The sequence below is a fragment of the Mesitornis unicolor genome, unplaced genomic scaffold, assembly GCF_000695765.1.
Source record: "Mesitornis unicolor isolate BGI_N332 unplaced genomic scaffold, ASM69576v1 scaffold16415, whole genome shotgun sequence".
In the NCBI taxonomy this organism is placed as follows: Eukaryota; Metazoa; Chordata; class Aves; order Mesitornithiformes; family Mesitornithidae; genus Mesitornis; species Mesitornis unicolor.
Genome location: NW_010183608.1, coordinates 5,406 through 18,845, shown reverse-complemented (window position 1 = coordinate 18,845; position 13,440 = coordinate 5,406). Strand labels below are relative to the sequence as shown.

At 36.8% G+C, this 13,440-nt stretch overlaps 1 protein-coding gene across 2 annotated transcripts in view; it reads left to right on the top strand.

The window, feature by feature from the left end:
* ATXN3 (ataxin 3) overlaps nucleotides 1-12,207 on the top strand; it is a 12,561-nt gene extending 354 nt beyond the window's left edge. The window contains exons 2-11 of one of the 2 annotated variants that reach the window (XM_010184209.1): nucleotides 3,459-3,623; nucleotides 4,158-4,202; nucleotides 5,283-5,368; nucleotides 5,786-5,852; nucleotides 8,143-8,230; nucleotides 8,482-8,614; nucleotides 9,672-9,847; nucleotides 10,277-10,400; nucleotides 11,155-11,243; nucleotides 11,925-12,207. In XM_010184209.1, the coding sequence (XP_010182511.1) occupies nucleotides 3,459-3,623; nucleotides 4,158-4,202; nucleotides 5,283-5,368; nucleotides 5,786-5,852; nucleotides 8,143-8,230; nucleotides 8,482-8,614; nucleotides 9,672-9,847; nucleotides 10,277-10,400; nucleotides 11,155-11,243; nucleotides 11,925-12,019 (1,068 nt within the window). In that variant the 3' untranslated portion in view covers nucleotides 12,020-12,207. The remainder of the gene's footprint in view (nucleotides 1-3,458; nucleotides 3,624-4,157; nucleotides 4,203-5,282; nucleotides 5,369-5,785; nucleotides 5,853-8,142; nucleotides 8,231-8,481; nucleotides 8,615-9,671; nucleotides 9,848-10,276; nucleotides 10,401-11,154; nucleotides 11,244-11,924) is intronic. The other variant, XM_010184210.1, reaches the window with a different exon arrangement.
* The last annotated feature ends 1,233 nt before the right edge of the window (nucleotides 12,208-13,440 follow it).

The following is a 13,440-nucleotide window of genomic DNA, read 5'->3' as shown; positions in this document are numbered from 1 at the left end:
TGTGCGAGTCCTGGGGCCTCTGTGGGGAGCAAACTGGGATTATTTAGCTTGGAGGAAACTGAGGGGAGACCTTAGCGGTCTCTACAACTACCTGAAAGGAGGTTGTAGTGAGGTGGGTGTTGGTCTCTTCTCCCGTGTAAGTAGTGATAGAACAAGAGGAAATGGCCTCAAGTTGCATCAGGGGAGGGTTAGATTGATATTAGGAAAAATTTCTTTACTGAAAGGGGTGTCAAGCACTGGAAGGGGCTGCCCCAGGATGTGGTGGAGTCCCCATCCCTGGAGGTGTTCAAAAAATGTGTGGATGTGGCACTTCAGGACATGGTTTCCTGGGTATGGTGGTGTTGGGCTGATGGTTGGACTTGATCTTAGAGGACTTTTCCAACATTAATGATTCTATGAAGGGAGGTGTTACTGGAGATGAAAGAGGGTCAGGGCTGAGCCTCAGTCATTCCTCTCACATGAAAATTGCTCTTCTTAGGCCTTTAGGAATGGACCTTGGGTATCAGAAGGTGCAAGCTATGGCTGTTGCTTGTACAGGCACAATTTGAGTGGCTGAGAGAGAACTGTGAAGCTGAGCAGCTCAGGCAGGGTGTGTCCTGTGCGCTCAGACACATCCCTTCGCTCAGCCTGGCTTGGCTCCGAGCGCGTAACGAGCAGAGAAGGGGAGAGCTGTTAAGGAAACCCGAATTCTTCTATATGCTGAACAATGCTTCCCGTTTCAGAGGACAAATGCTATGATGAATTGCTGTGATTTATCCAGGCTTCCAAATATGAGTTATTAATGTTCTAGTGATGTTCAAATATAACTTTTTTTAATATAAGTTACTAACGGCTCTGCACATCTATTGTGTTAAGATTACCATTGGTTTTTATACGCTGCTCTTGTGCATAATGCCTGGTTTACTTTGCAAACAAAGCAAGATAGCTGTATAACTTTCTGAAAAAAAAGTTACTGTTCTGAAATCTGTAGAAGCGGAGTAGTGTTCTTTCAAACTTGCTTTGGGTGGCAAAAGAGCTGCTGTCCAGAGGATGAGTGTTGGATTTCAGCCATTATGGCCTCTGCTACAGTGACCTTGAGTTCCAGATACAATTTGAAAATGAGCTCAAAGCAAGAGTACTGTTCTTTTTTCTGTCCTAGCCTATCACTTAATGAGATGATGGAGTTGCTTTGTAGTTTAATAACAAAAGTCTGCTGACGTTGAAGTGACAGAGTATAATATATTCCGAGTTCAAAGCTGACTGAAATCTGTAGTTGCTACAGGTTTTGGGCAGATGGTGCAGTCTTAGGTGTCTCATGTGAAATATAACTGCTCCCTGGTGAGTTAGTTACACAGTTAGAAAGCTATAACTGAATGCCTGTTTTAAATTGGAGTAACAGATATTTTTATCATCTTATCATTTTTCTAGGGAAAATTTAACTCAGCCTTTGTGTTTTTTTTCATAAAGTGTATTTTCCATGCCCCCCTCCTATCAAATGTGCTGGTTCAGTTCCTGTCAAAATATTTAAAGTGCTTAATATCCATGCACATCTCCCACTTGAATCTGCACACCTCACATGTTCCAATAGAAAGGCATGAAAAACATGATATTTATAATGGAAGCTTAACGAAACAAAGACCTAAGCAATGTGGCATTTTTAATAGGGGAATGACAGTTGCACAAAGTAGGGCTTAAGGAGGCCCTGTCTTAGAAGTTGGTGCTTTCCTTGGTGAGATACGAGTGGTTGAAAACTCTGAAAGCAGGGCAGCAGCTTATATCGGGATAGATTTCAGCAAGGGGATTTCAGATTATGGAATGATGCCGTATTCTCTCCGCGCACACACACACACACAAAATGAAGTTAATGTCTGTAAAAACTCTGCTTAATCTGTACTAATTTTGCTTATTATTTTAAGATAAAACTGTATGAATACAGAATGGTCCTTTTAGTAAAATTAAGATTGAAGCCTATAATATAACTCATTTTCAAAGACACTTTAATATGTCCTTGTTTCTAAATCAATTTAATATATTTCTCATAGAGAAACGTGTGATTCTTGAGTGAGTTTTTCTGTTCCAGTTTTATCGTATGACCAGCAGCTGGGCCGGGAGCTGGTGTTTTAGTCTTGAGCTTCTCATTGTGGGAAGGACGGGAGCTGGAGGGGGTGTCAGGTCTGGATTCTGTTGGACCCTGCCTGTGCAGCCAGTTTAGATTTAATAACTCCTTGCTCAGTTGAGTGATGGAGCACTAGGAAAACTCTGGCATCTGGGGTAAAAGGAGCTTTGAAGGTTCCTGCTGTAAGGGCAATCATGGGAGATTTGTGCATGTGATTTGTATGAGGTTTTCATGGAAGTTTAAAGAATATTCCTCCAAGGCATGCGCTTTGTACTCTTGGTTTCTGTGGGTTTGGTGGGGGGGGGGGTGTTCTTGGTTTTTTTTGTTGAGGGGTTTTAGTTTCATTTTTAATAGAGGTCATGCACTTTGGAGTTCTTAATGTAAATAAAAATGGATAAAAAAGAAAAGCAGGATTTTAAAACTGATCTTAATCTCATCTTCCGCTTGTAGTGTAGTTACTTGTAAGCAGGGATGCTTTTCGTAGGAAACTGTCATTTGGTTGGTTGGTTTGTTTGGGTTGTTTTTTTTAACAAGGCAGTATTTTATCTGCACTTGCAGAAATGATGGTGTCTGACATGCATTCATTCAGACTACAAATTTTTAATTTGTGCTAGAAAATCATGACTGACTTTCTAATTTACTCATTTTCAATTTGGGTCTAAAAATGTTATATTACATTTCTATGATCTCCAGTGTGCTGGGTATTTAACAAAGCATCTGAAGTGTTTTTCATTTAAATGGTTTATCAACAAAAATATTTTCATTGTTTAACATGCTGAATTTAAGGTTTTTTTATTCTTGTCACCTCATCATCATCATCAGGATTTTAGAGCTGGTAGTATTAGTTTCTTTTACCTAGTTGCATGCATGTATTTCACATGGAAAATGAGCTTTACTGCTTCTCCAGCTCCTAATCACTTTCGTAGTAATAAACACATTTTTTTAATAGCCTGAACATGCTGAGTAACCTGAAATGAAGGAAATAAATTCTGTCAATGTATACTTTTAAATTTCTCTGAAGTCTTAATGGTCGGCTTTTCTTTAGCCACATGTGGAGAGCAGATTGCCAATAGCCACGTCTGGCAGGGAAGAAAAGTTAAATAAGGAGAGCATATGTTGCAGAAAATGTTTGCTGCTGGGAAACAGAGATCTAAACTGTTGTGTTGGGTTTTTTCCTCCATCAAATTGAGGGGAGTTATGTTCTGTAGCTTGCAGTCTGATACATCTGAACAATATATGGCATTCTGGGTGAGTGGGGAGGGCAGGAGGTTTGCCAGAAGGAAACGGTTGAGTCATTTTACAGATTAAACCATTAACGTGAGTTCTGTGTTGTGTTTGGTATCTTCTTCTCTTCCATTGTTAGCAAGAAGGCTCATTGTGTGCACAGCACTGTCTGAATAATTTGCTACAAGGGGAATATTTCAGTCCTGTTGAGTTATCCTCTATTGCACAGCAGTTGGATGAGGAAGAAAGAATGAGAATGGCAGAGGGAGGAGTGTCTAGTGAAGAATATAGAACATTTTTACAGGTAAAATTATCTTAATTTGAGGTTGCTTGATATTTGCCTGAAATCTAATATTGTGTAGCACAGACCTATTCTTGCATACCTGGAGAAGGTTAATATCCTAGTGCTAATACTTATTAAATTTATACGCCTTTTCATTGATGCATCTCAAATTTGGCATTTTCAAGTATTACTAGTACAGCTTTACAGTAATCCTGCAAAAAGCTACCTTATCTTCATCTTATAGGTAGGAAGGTCAAGCCTGGCGAGGAGGAGGATCCTTGATTTGCCTTTCGGTTTTATAAGCCAGTGGCAGAGATAGGAACAGAAGTTCCCATGCCTGTCTGTCCTTTAAGCACTGAGCATTTGAAATGTAAAGGTTTGAGTTCTTAACTAATAAGCTTATTTGGGCATTGTAATCAGCCATGCAGACTAGGACATATTTGGTTGTTGCTGTAAGTATGTGAAGTTATATTTCTTTTCAAAACTGAATTATTTCTGACCTTTTATGTCTACACTATTTTTCCCTTTTCTCCCTCCCAACCTCACACTGAGCAGCAGCCTTCTGTAAATATGGATGACAGCGGATTCTTCTCAATTCAAGTAAGCACAGCTCTGTACAAAACCAAAATATTTTATTTATGCAATATATGTTCTCTCATAAAATTAAAATGGCATCAAGCTTTTTCTTCTAGTTTCCAGTCCATAGGCTTAATGGGATTAAGTGCAGGACTTCCAGATCTTCAGAGTGTTTTTCATTTAAGGCAGTGACTTGCAATTCTTCAGTTCCTGGGCCCTTAAACACAAAGTAGCTGCATGGGCTCCTGAACTGTGAAATGACACCTACTGTCAATAAACTTGATTTTTAAGTGGCTTCTTAGGGCTGCTTCAGATGTAGACCTTGGCTACAAGCAGACTTGAGTTAATTTTCTCAAACTGCAGACTGTAGAGCCTGTGTTAGTGGTTACGGGGTTATCACAGTGATCTGCAGAACTGAAAAAGCTGCAATATCTGCAGTCCAGTTTTTATAACACTCCAGACACTTTACTGCTGGGCTTTTTCTTGTCTATTCTAAGGAGCATAAAGGGAAAGTAATTAATAAGAAATACTTAAACCAGAACAACAGCAACAGAAGGTACTGAACATGAAACTGGGACTTGTGTCTAGACTAGAGCTGTAGGCGATGCTTTACACTTCTGGCTATCTCAGTGTTCCAGAGTCCTTCAAGAGTCTGTCTGTCTTGTGGCTGGGCAGGGCTTGTTTTCTATTTGGTGAAAACCATTAACAGTTTGACTTTTTTTTCTATTCTTGATTGTGCTGCTTCAACATTGAAGCTGGAAAACAAAATGCTTCCTATGTTCTACTTTTTTTTTTGTCCTGTCATTGCTTTGCTCACTTGTTACATAGTTGGCTCGCTGGAAGGAAGATGAATTGTTAATCTTAAATTCCTTACAGCATTAATTCAGATAGTTTTGAAGAGTTACTTGAAAAGAGTTTGTGCTAATGTGCCTGACTCATCCTGTAACAAGGGGTGGTGTAAAATTTCCAGTAGTTGCTGTGGGGAAGGATGATTTTGTGCTGAGGGGGAGGGAGGGTATAACTGTTTATATCAGCTGCGATGGCTGCATTGCTTAAATTTAGATTTGACTGGTTTGACTTACGAGAAGTGCTATTTTTTGACAGGTTATAAGCAATGCTTTGAAAGTTTGGGGTTTAGAACTAATCCTCTTCAACAGCCCAGAGTATCAGAGGCTTGGGATCGACCCTATGTAAGACTTTTTTTTTCTTAGCACCCTGCTTTCATTTTACAGAAAAATAAAAACCCCTCTTACTCTACGATTTAAATATTTCTTTAAAATTACTATTTTGAGCTCTGTTGTATTCTGATGTTTTTATTATCCTGTCTTTAATTTTTTCTTTTTTGTGATGTGTATGAGAATATGTCCCCTGTGCCTTCATGACATCTCAGTATCTGTGGCATCACAGGTATATGGAGATGTTGGTAATGTTGACAACTTCCTAAATGTTTTAAAAGCAGTATGAGTACTCTGTAACATCAGCAGTTGTATTACTGCAAATTTATTCTATACGTTTAAATTAGTGGTAGCAAAGAACTTAAACATTAATATGCACTCCATTATTAGAGTATTTAATTTTGTCTGTACCTTTTGTTTTTCTTTTTACAGAAATGAAAAATCATTTATTTGTAATTATAAGGAACACTGGTTTACAGTTCGAAAGTTAGGAAAACAGGTGACACTGTCTTTTTTTATTTAAAAATTGACTTCAGAATGGGGGTGGAGAAGTGGTTGCGAGTAGACCATGTGTTGGCCTTTTGCAAGCTTTTGCTGCAATTTGCTTTAATAGTAACCTCTATTTTACAAAAAGAAAAAATATATGTTGGTTGTATCACACATATGCCAGGCAGCTTTTTATGCAGGTTAGCCTAGGGAAAGACTCCAGGGAGCTGCAGTTCTTGTAGAGTCCATGTGGCTTCTTAAGCTCTTTTCTTTCTTTTCTGCATGAAAAATTGCAGAAAAATTGTCCAGGGGGAGAGGCAAAAGTCCTGGACAAGGATTAGGATCCCTATAGATTGCAAATTTATTTTAATGCACTAAATTATTGACATTGTAAAAATAATTTTGCTCACTTAAATTGACACGAGGTATAAGAAAAAGTTCAAATTTCAAATATTTTAATATTTATGATTGCTAGTATTTATGAGTATCCATCAGGATATGGTTGGGGAAAGTAAAATCACAACTTTGCGCTATTTTAGAAAACTTTCTGAAACAGTGGTATTATAAGCAGAAAATAGTTATTAAAGGTAAGGGATGGCCATACAGATAGATTGCACATATATAATACCTCACTTCACATCCATGTCCCCTGTAACATGAATGCAGTGTTTTATTTATTTCAGTAGCCAATTACTGTTCTGCATAAGATTTCATACAGTATAAGCTGGTTTGGTGTTTGGTTTTTTCAGAGTTTTTGTTGTCACAGAAAATGTTCATGAGATAAGATTTTAGATTCTACAATAGTGAACAGGACTCTACTCATTTGGTTCATTTTTCAAGGGGTAGCTACTCATGTTGTCACCCAGATTAAAAAAAACCCAACATTTGTGAGTAAACAGACTACACTGCTGTTCTGCTGTTGTTTAAAAGTATGGCTAATGTTTACAGGCAATTTTTGTATATTTGATATCGAAAAAGCTGCATGGTCTCTTAAAAGTACAGGAATATTCCTTATGATGTATACAATCATGTTGGGTGAAATTTTGTGAGCTATCATTCTAGCCCAAAATGTTTTAATGTCTTTTGCTTGTACATGTGACTTTTATCCTCATTAAGACAATACTAGGTGTCTGTTATCTAGAGAGTAATGATAAAAGATGATAAAATAGGTTGACTTAGATTTGAACTGTTTCTCTTCTATTATAGTTAAAGCAAAATTAGTTAACTAAGCCATCTTCCTCCATATTTCCTTTTAAAAGTTTGGATTTTGTCCATCATATTCACTTACATAACTTTTTATTTCCCAGTCCTACACTGCTGGTTGTCTTACCATTTCCTAGTGGCAAAGGGTGTTTTTGACAAATTAAGTGACTGAATGACACAGTGGTAGATGGTCACTTCCTGTATTCCAGGTGAATTATAATAAGGGCCTGATTGCATGTGTATGACTGCATATATAGAAGTTGGGGTAGTTAAATGCATTTTTGTGAGAATGGAGATAGAATTCTCCTTCTGCTCTCTGAAATGGTGCTTCCTGGTTAAAATTGGATACTAATGAATGTGTGGTATGAGAGAGGCTCTTCAGATTGATTACAATATATATGGAGTTTTAAAAGTAGACTGTTTTGCCATCTGGGTTGAATATATTTTCTCTAGAAGAAGTATTATAAATGACTAGTTATCTTCTTCAGGAACTGAAAATGGTTTGTGTATATTTCTCAAGTGTCCCCTACTGTAATATTATGCTGTAATATCAGCATATTAAATTGGAGTTAGTTTTTCTTAATTTTTAAATTTAAAAATTATCTCAGAGAGAAGTAAACAATAGTTTGCAGCATCACCAGCTATTAAAGGCAGCATGTTTAATGAAAGTATTTCATGGAAAGAATTCAACTTCTGTTTCCTGTATCTATTGATTTCTTAAGTTACAGCATTAACTGATGAAGGGTTTCTTCCTTCGTTAGTCTCTGAACAGATTTAGAACTAGGATTCAGGCATCATTCTATAATTCTGCTTAAATAATTCTTATACTGTTACATTTTGATTTATCTGTTTTAATCCGTTTGCCTGGTACCAGTGTTCAGTAACATCCCCACTTCAGATCTCCTGTTAGCTGTAGGGTATTTGAAGGGTTACCTTTAGCAGTATAGGTATTGTGCTTCAAAAGATTTTAATTTGATAATTTATTTTACTAGATTTACTCAGATATTCCATCATAGAAAATGACCACAATGTACAGAAATGGATTACCAAGTAATCTTTATGCTAATTTGTTCTCAAACTTTTTTTTTTCTTAATTACAGTGGTTTAACTTGAACTCTCTCTTGATGGGTCCAGAACTAATATCAGATACATATCTTGCACTTTTCTTGGCTCAGTTACAACAGGAAGGTAATAGTAACTTGCAGATATTAAATCTCATTAATTAAAGTAGGTAATAATCATTATTTATTAGAAGTTATGTATTCAGTTATCTACCCTTAGTTTTATGATTGAATTAGTGAAATAACCCAAGTCCTTCTAATGAAAGGTAGAGCCTTACATTGTAATAAATTGCACATCAATTTGTTCCATGTAGTGTGCATTTTAGCGTGTTTATGCATGCACCTTAATGCTGCAGACTTACAATTTATTTTTCTCAGGTTATTCGATATTTGTAGTAAAAGGTGACCTGCCAGACTGTGAGGCTGATCAGCTATTGCAGATGATTCGGGTACAGCAGATGCAGCGACCAAAACTAATCGGAGAAGAGACAGCACAGTCAAGAGATCAGAGGTAAGGTAAAGAGAGATTTTTATTTTAATAATGTTCAGTATGATTTGTTTCCATGATGAATGCCTACATGGAAGCAACCCTGTTGAAGATGTAATTAGAAGTACCTTTAGTGTAATGTGCTTACTACTGCTGCATGCAGTAGAAGTAAGTTGGTAGAATACAAGTGGTGTTTTAAGTGGGCAAAAACTACCTTAATAAGGATTTAGTATTTCCATGTGCTTAATCTTGCATAGTGCAGATTTTTAACTTTATGATTACAATATTTTTCAAATTTTAGTACAATGAGTTGGAAAATCTCACCAACCTATGGTTAATACTGATCAATCTATAATTAAGACTGGCTTGTGCATTCCATTGGAAGTAGAAAAGAAAGAGAAACCCGTATCTGAATTGCACATCATATAAATCATACATTCCCTTTTGGAGTAACTTCACTGTAAATGTTGTGGTGCATACTAATAAAAAACAGTCTTGAAAGCATATAAAATACTGGTTTTGCAATAATTTTATCACATTTTTATAGTGCGTAAGTTGCATACTGATAAAAAGCCTCAAGGCTTTTCAGATGAATTTATTCATTATTATTTCTTCCGCTTTGTAAAGGTAAACTGGTGTAAATTGATGGAATAAAAAAAAAACTGCTTGGCAGTAACGTGGAAATTGTGTATAGCTTACAGAGAATCTATTGCTCTGCTGTGGTCATCAAAGCTTCCTAAAGAGGAGACCACATGCACTATTTTCTGCTGGTGTGTAAGTAACAGTAGGTTCAAAGAACGTGTATTACCACTTTTTGTAGCTGTGATGTTTATGAAGTTTTTTGCTATCGAACAGTTTCTTGTCAATGTGTACATGGGTTTAGAGTTGCAGTATTTTCATTTTCTCTTCTGTACTTTTTCATGTAGAAATGAAAATAATTGTTTATAAAACAGATTTTCACGATAGAATTTATTTTTCAAAGTTTAAAATAAGTAGAGTTAAGTCAGCAGAAAATATTTACTTTAAATCTCAAAGTAAAAGTTAATATAATTTCCATACCATCAATGTATCCATTTCACAGGTTACCCAGAAGTGACGTGGACCAAGCAATAGAAGTTAACCATCCTTTTGATGGAACAGGCATGTTAGATGAAGATGAAGAGAATTTTCAGAGAGCCTTGGCTCTAAGCAGACAGGAAATTGATATGGAAGATGAAGAAGCTGATCTTCGCAGAGCCATCCAACTCAGCATGCAAGGTGCAGTCCTCATCTAAATTTCTCTTACATTGTTCGTGTTGCTTATGTGTTAGGCAGCTACTGAAATCAGTTTGCCAGCCACTTTTTCCGGTATGTGTCAAGCTTTCTGAAAAGACTGGCTTTGAGGCATGGAAGGACAATCCAGAATTTCTTGTAGCTATCTCCTCTCTGCTTTTTGAAAAGTTGCCACTTTCATGTTAGTGTTGATCATTAGGAAGCAAGAATAAATTGACAAAGGGTGGCAGGAGGAAAGGCAAACAGTCCCAAGGTATGGAGGAGAGACAGTATCAAGTGAAGTTAGCCTAGGTGCTTATTTCTCCAACAAGTCTCTTTCTTCCCCTCAAGTTTGAAGATACTTTCTTAAGCTGTATTTAATTTACTAACTTCGTTTTACTGTAATTAGTAGGATATGCCATCTTCTGTTTTTAGGTAGTCGTCAAAGTGAGTTCTCGGACTCCTTGCCGCAGGATGTTCCTCAGTCGCCTCACACCAGTCAGACAGACTCCCTCTCTTCAGAAGAGCTGCGAAGGAGAAGACAAGCATATTTTGAAAAGTAAAGTGGTTGACAGAAAATTGCATGTGGAAGTACATGTCATTATTTTTCAGTGCTTTTGGGGCATGGATGGGTTTCTGACTGAGGACCAGCTTAACTTTTATTTCTGAACGTGTTTTCCTAACAGTACCTGAATTTTGCTATTCCCAGAGGGTTCCTATGAAGAAAGGAAACCTGTAAATAAGAGGGGATCTGTTAGTAATGCAACATAGCCTTGTGAAGAAAAAACCGTAATGTTAGAAGTATTTTAAATGAATGTAAATGTATGTAATTATTTTCCTGAAGAAAACTATTCTTTCTGTTAGACTTTACTTTTGGTATTGATGGCTCTAATGTGCATCACATGAAAGCATTCTAGATGATATTTTATGTTGCTGTTTGGGAGTAGCTTCTTAATACATAGTTGGGGTATTGTTATAGCTTTTCCTTATATCTCTATCCTAGTGATGCAGAAAATAAAGACCAGGGAGAAATGCTATGGATAGGAGGAGTTAGACTTTGCATGAGAAGATCAGAATGCAGAGCGTCTGAGTTCTGGGAAAACAGTAATGTGGCTTGACATATAATGCTGGGAAGAAAGGCGTCCTAAGCTTAGCAGGGTGAAATGACTGAAGAGACTTTAGGTGCAGGAGTGTTGTTGTAGTAAACAGCTTCTACTTCTCACTCTTGGCCTTCCTTGCAATGAAACAGACTTGATACAGGTCTCATTCTGATGTTAATCTTATTCTCTTAAAAAAATTTATAATGCTTTCAGGCAGCAACAACAGCTACAGCAGCAAGATCAGACCCCAAATCTACACAATAAGCCAACTCTAAGCTCAAGCACTCTGGAAGCTGACCCAGGTATTGTATTTAGAATTATTTCCAACACTGAAATACTGATGTCTCTGTCACCTTTGTGTTGTGCTCTGTTTCCTGACTTTCCTTGTCTGCCTGCTTCCTCACTCCAGCAGTCATTCAGACTATGTATCCCAGCCATTACTCCTTTTGGCAGTCAAGCAAAGGATCACTTTCCTGAAAAGCCTGTTCTGCTTTGAATATCAATATCCTGTTTCAGAATGAAGAGTTGTTACTATTAGACCATTTGAGTTCTGGCTTTGCTTTTTGTTGTTTGACTTGAGCATTACAAATTGTAATCTTTGGGATTTGTGCCAACAATTTGTTTCCTAAAGGACTTTTAAAGTTGTATGACAATGTAATAAACTTGGAGTAATATCTGACAAAATTACTGGAAGCGTTTTGCAGTAGAACGTAGTATCTAGGCCTTAGCAGTATTAAGTATTGGTGATCCAAAATTAATGTGTATTACTTGTTACAAACTGGCCATTCTGGATGGAAAGTTAAGTGGAAAATGTTAAATTATTTAAAAAAAACAACAACCAACCATCCAAACAAAAAAACCTCAACAGTTTTGGTGATGGAAAATGAGGTGGGTGTGGACAAAAGGAACAAGTAAAGAATTAACTACAGTTGAGAAGTAGCTCTGTGCATTTATTACAGGGTATATGCATTTCTTTTCTTTAGGTGCTGATCTGAGTGAAGAAGACATGCTTCAAGCAGCCATGAATATGTCTCTGGAATCTGTTAGAAACCACTTGAATAAAGAAGAGGAGAAATGACATAACTTCCTTTTTCCATCTTATTGTCAAAACACTATGTCTCCATTATAATTTTACTGTGTGGTTGTTGCACAAGCAGGGTTCATTTCAGAGTTCTGGGAGCAGGAAGTGGGGTCAGGGTCAGCGTTTAGAGGGAGCCTGCAAGTACAAAAAAGATTGCACTAATTTAGAAAACTGTAGCACTCCTACTACAAAACACACAAGAGTAGCTGTACTAAAATTACTTAAACTATTCACATGAACAAACCTAGACACGTACAGCAGCTGTAACTTGCAGTTAAAAAGCAAGTTTAAATTGTTTTGAAGAATTCTAAAGGTGCTGAAAACCAGCATCGACTGATTTCCTTCAGTACTAATGGAAAAATAGATACAAGTAATAAGTTGTTCTCATAATTGACTACGTTCTTTATAAGAAATCACTTAAAATGGGAAAATAATTAAATTCTCTTTATCTTAGATAATTTATTTTGTGATTGTTTATTCTGAATTACTTAATGTCAACTTCTCGATTCTTCTGTCCACTTTTGAAATTACCCATTTTACAGGAGAAACATGAATACATAAATTTCATACTTTGCAGTTCAAGAGAATCTTCAGTGTGTTGTTGATTATATTATTATTCCTGAATCTTTCAGTGACTTCTGACTTTCTAACACTTTCTGTTTTACTTTCAGTTCAAGCTGTAGGTTTTACTTCCAACTGTAAACATTTCAGATCCATGTTTAAAGTAGGGTTTTTGCATTGCCCTGTTATCTTTTGACAGACAACTTGCCGCCTTTGCTTTGGGTATTTTATTTGTTTTTGTTTTCTTATGCTTTTTCTAGTTATGCCATTGTCTTTATTATAAAAGTAGTAGTGTATAATGAGTTTGGTTAAACAGGTTTTCCTTTCTACCTCTTCTGGAGTCTTGTTTTCCTCTTCAAGCTCAACCTTTTATTCTGCCCTTTCAGTATGAAAGAGCTGTAACCGAGTCGAGGAGAAAGGAGGAGGGTGTTTAGGTGCCATAAAGTCAGTGCCACACACACAAGGTGTGTTCCTGCAGTCTGAAATGAACCCTGTGCAAGTAGCTCATTTAATAATGAATATTTATGTCTGTGTGGATGTTCTTTCTGAAATGCTTTTTATGAGTGTCTGTCAGAATGTTGCAGCTTTTTCAGGAATGGCCTTTATTCACGCACCTTACAATTTTTTATCATGCTATTTCTGATCCTGAGCAAAATCGGGGAGCAAAGTATGTGAGAGAGCTTATTCTATTGGTTGTAAGACATTTGCTTTGATATCCAGGATGAATGTGTAAAACGGGGTGACCAAACCTGACTTTCAACTTCAGTGCAACGATTGAGGTATGTTTCATTTTCCTAAATGGTGCTTGAAATACAAACTCTGTTTACATATAAATTAAATGGAGATATGTTGTAGAT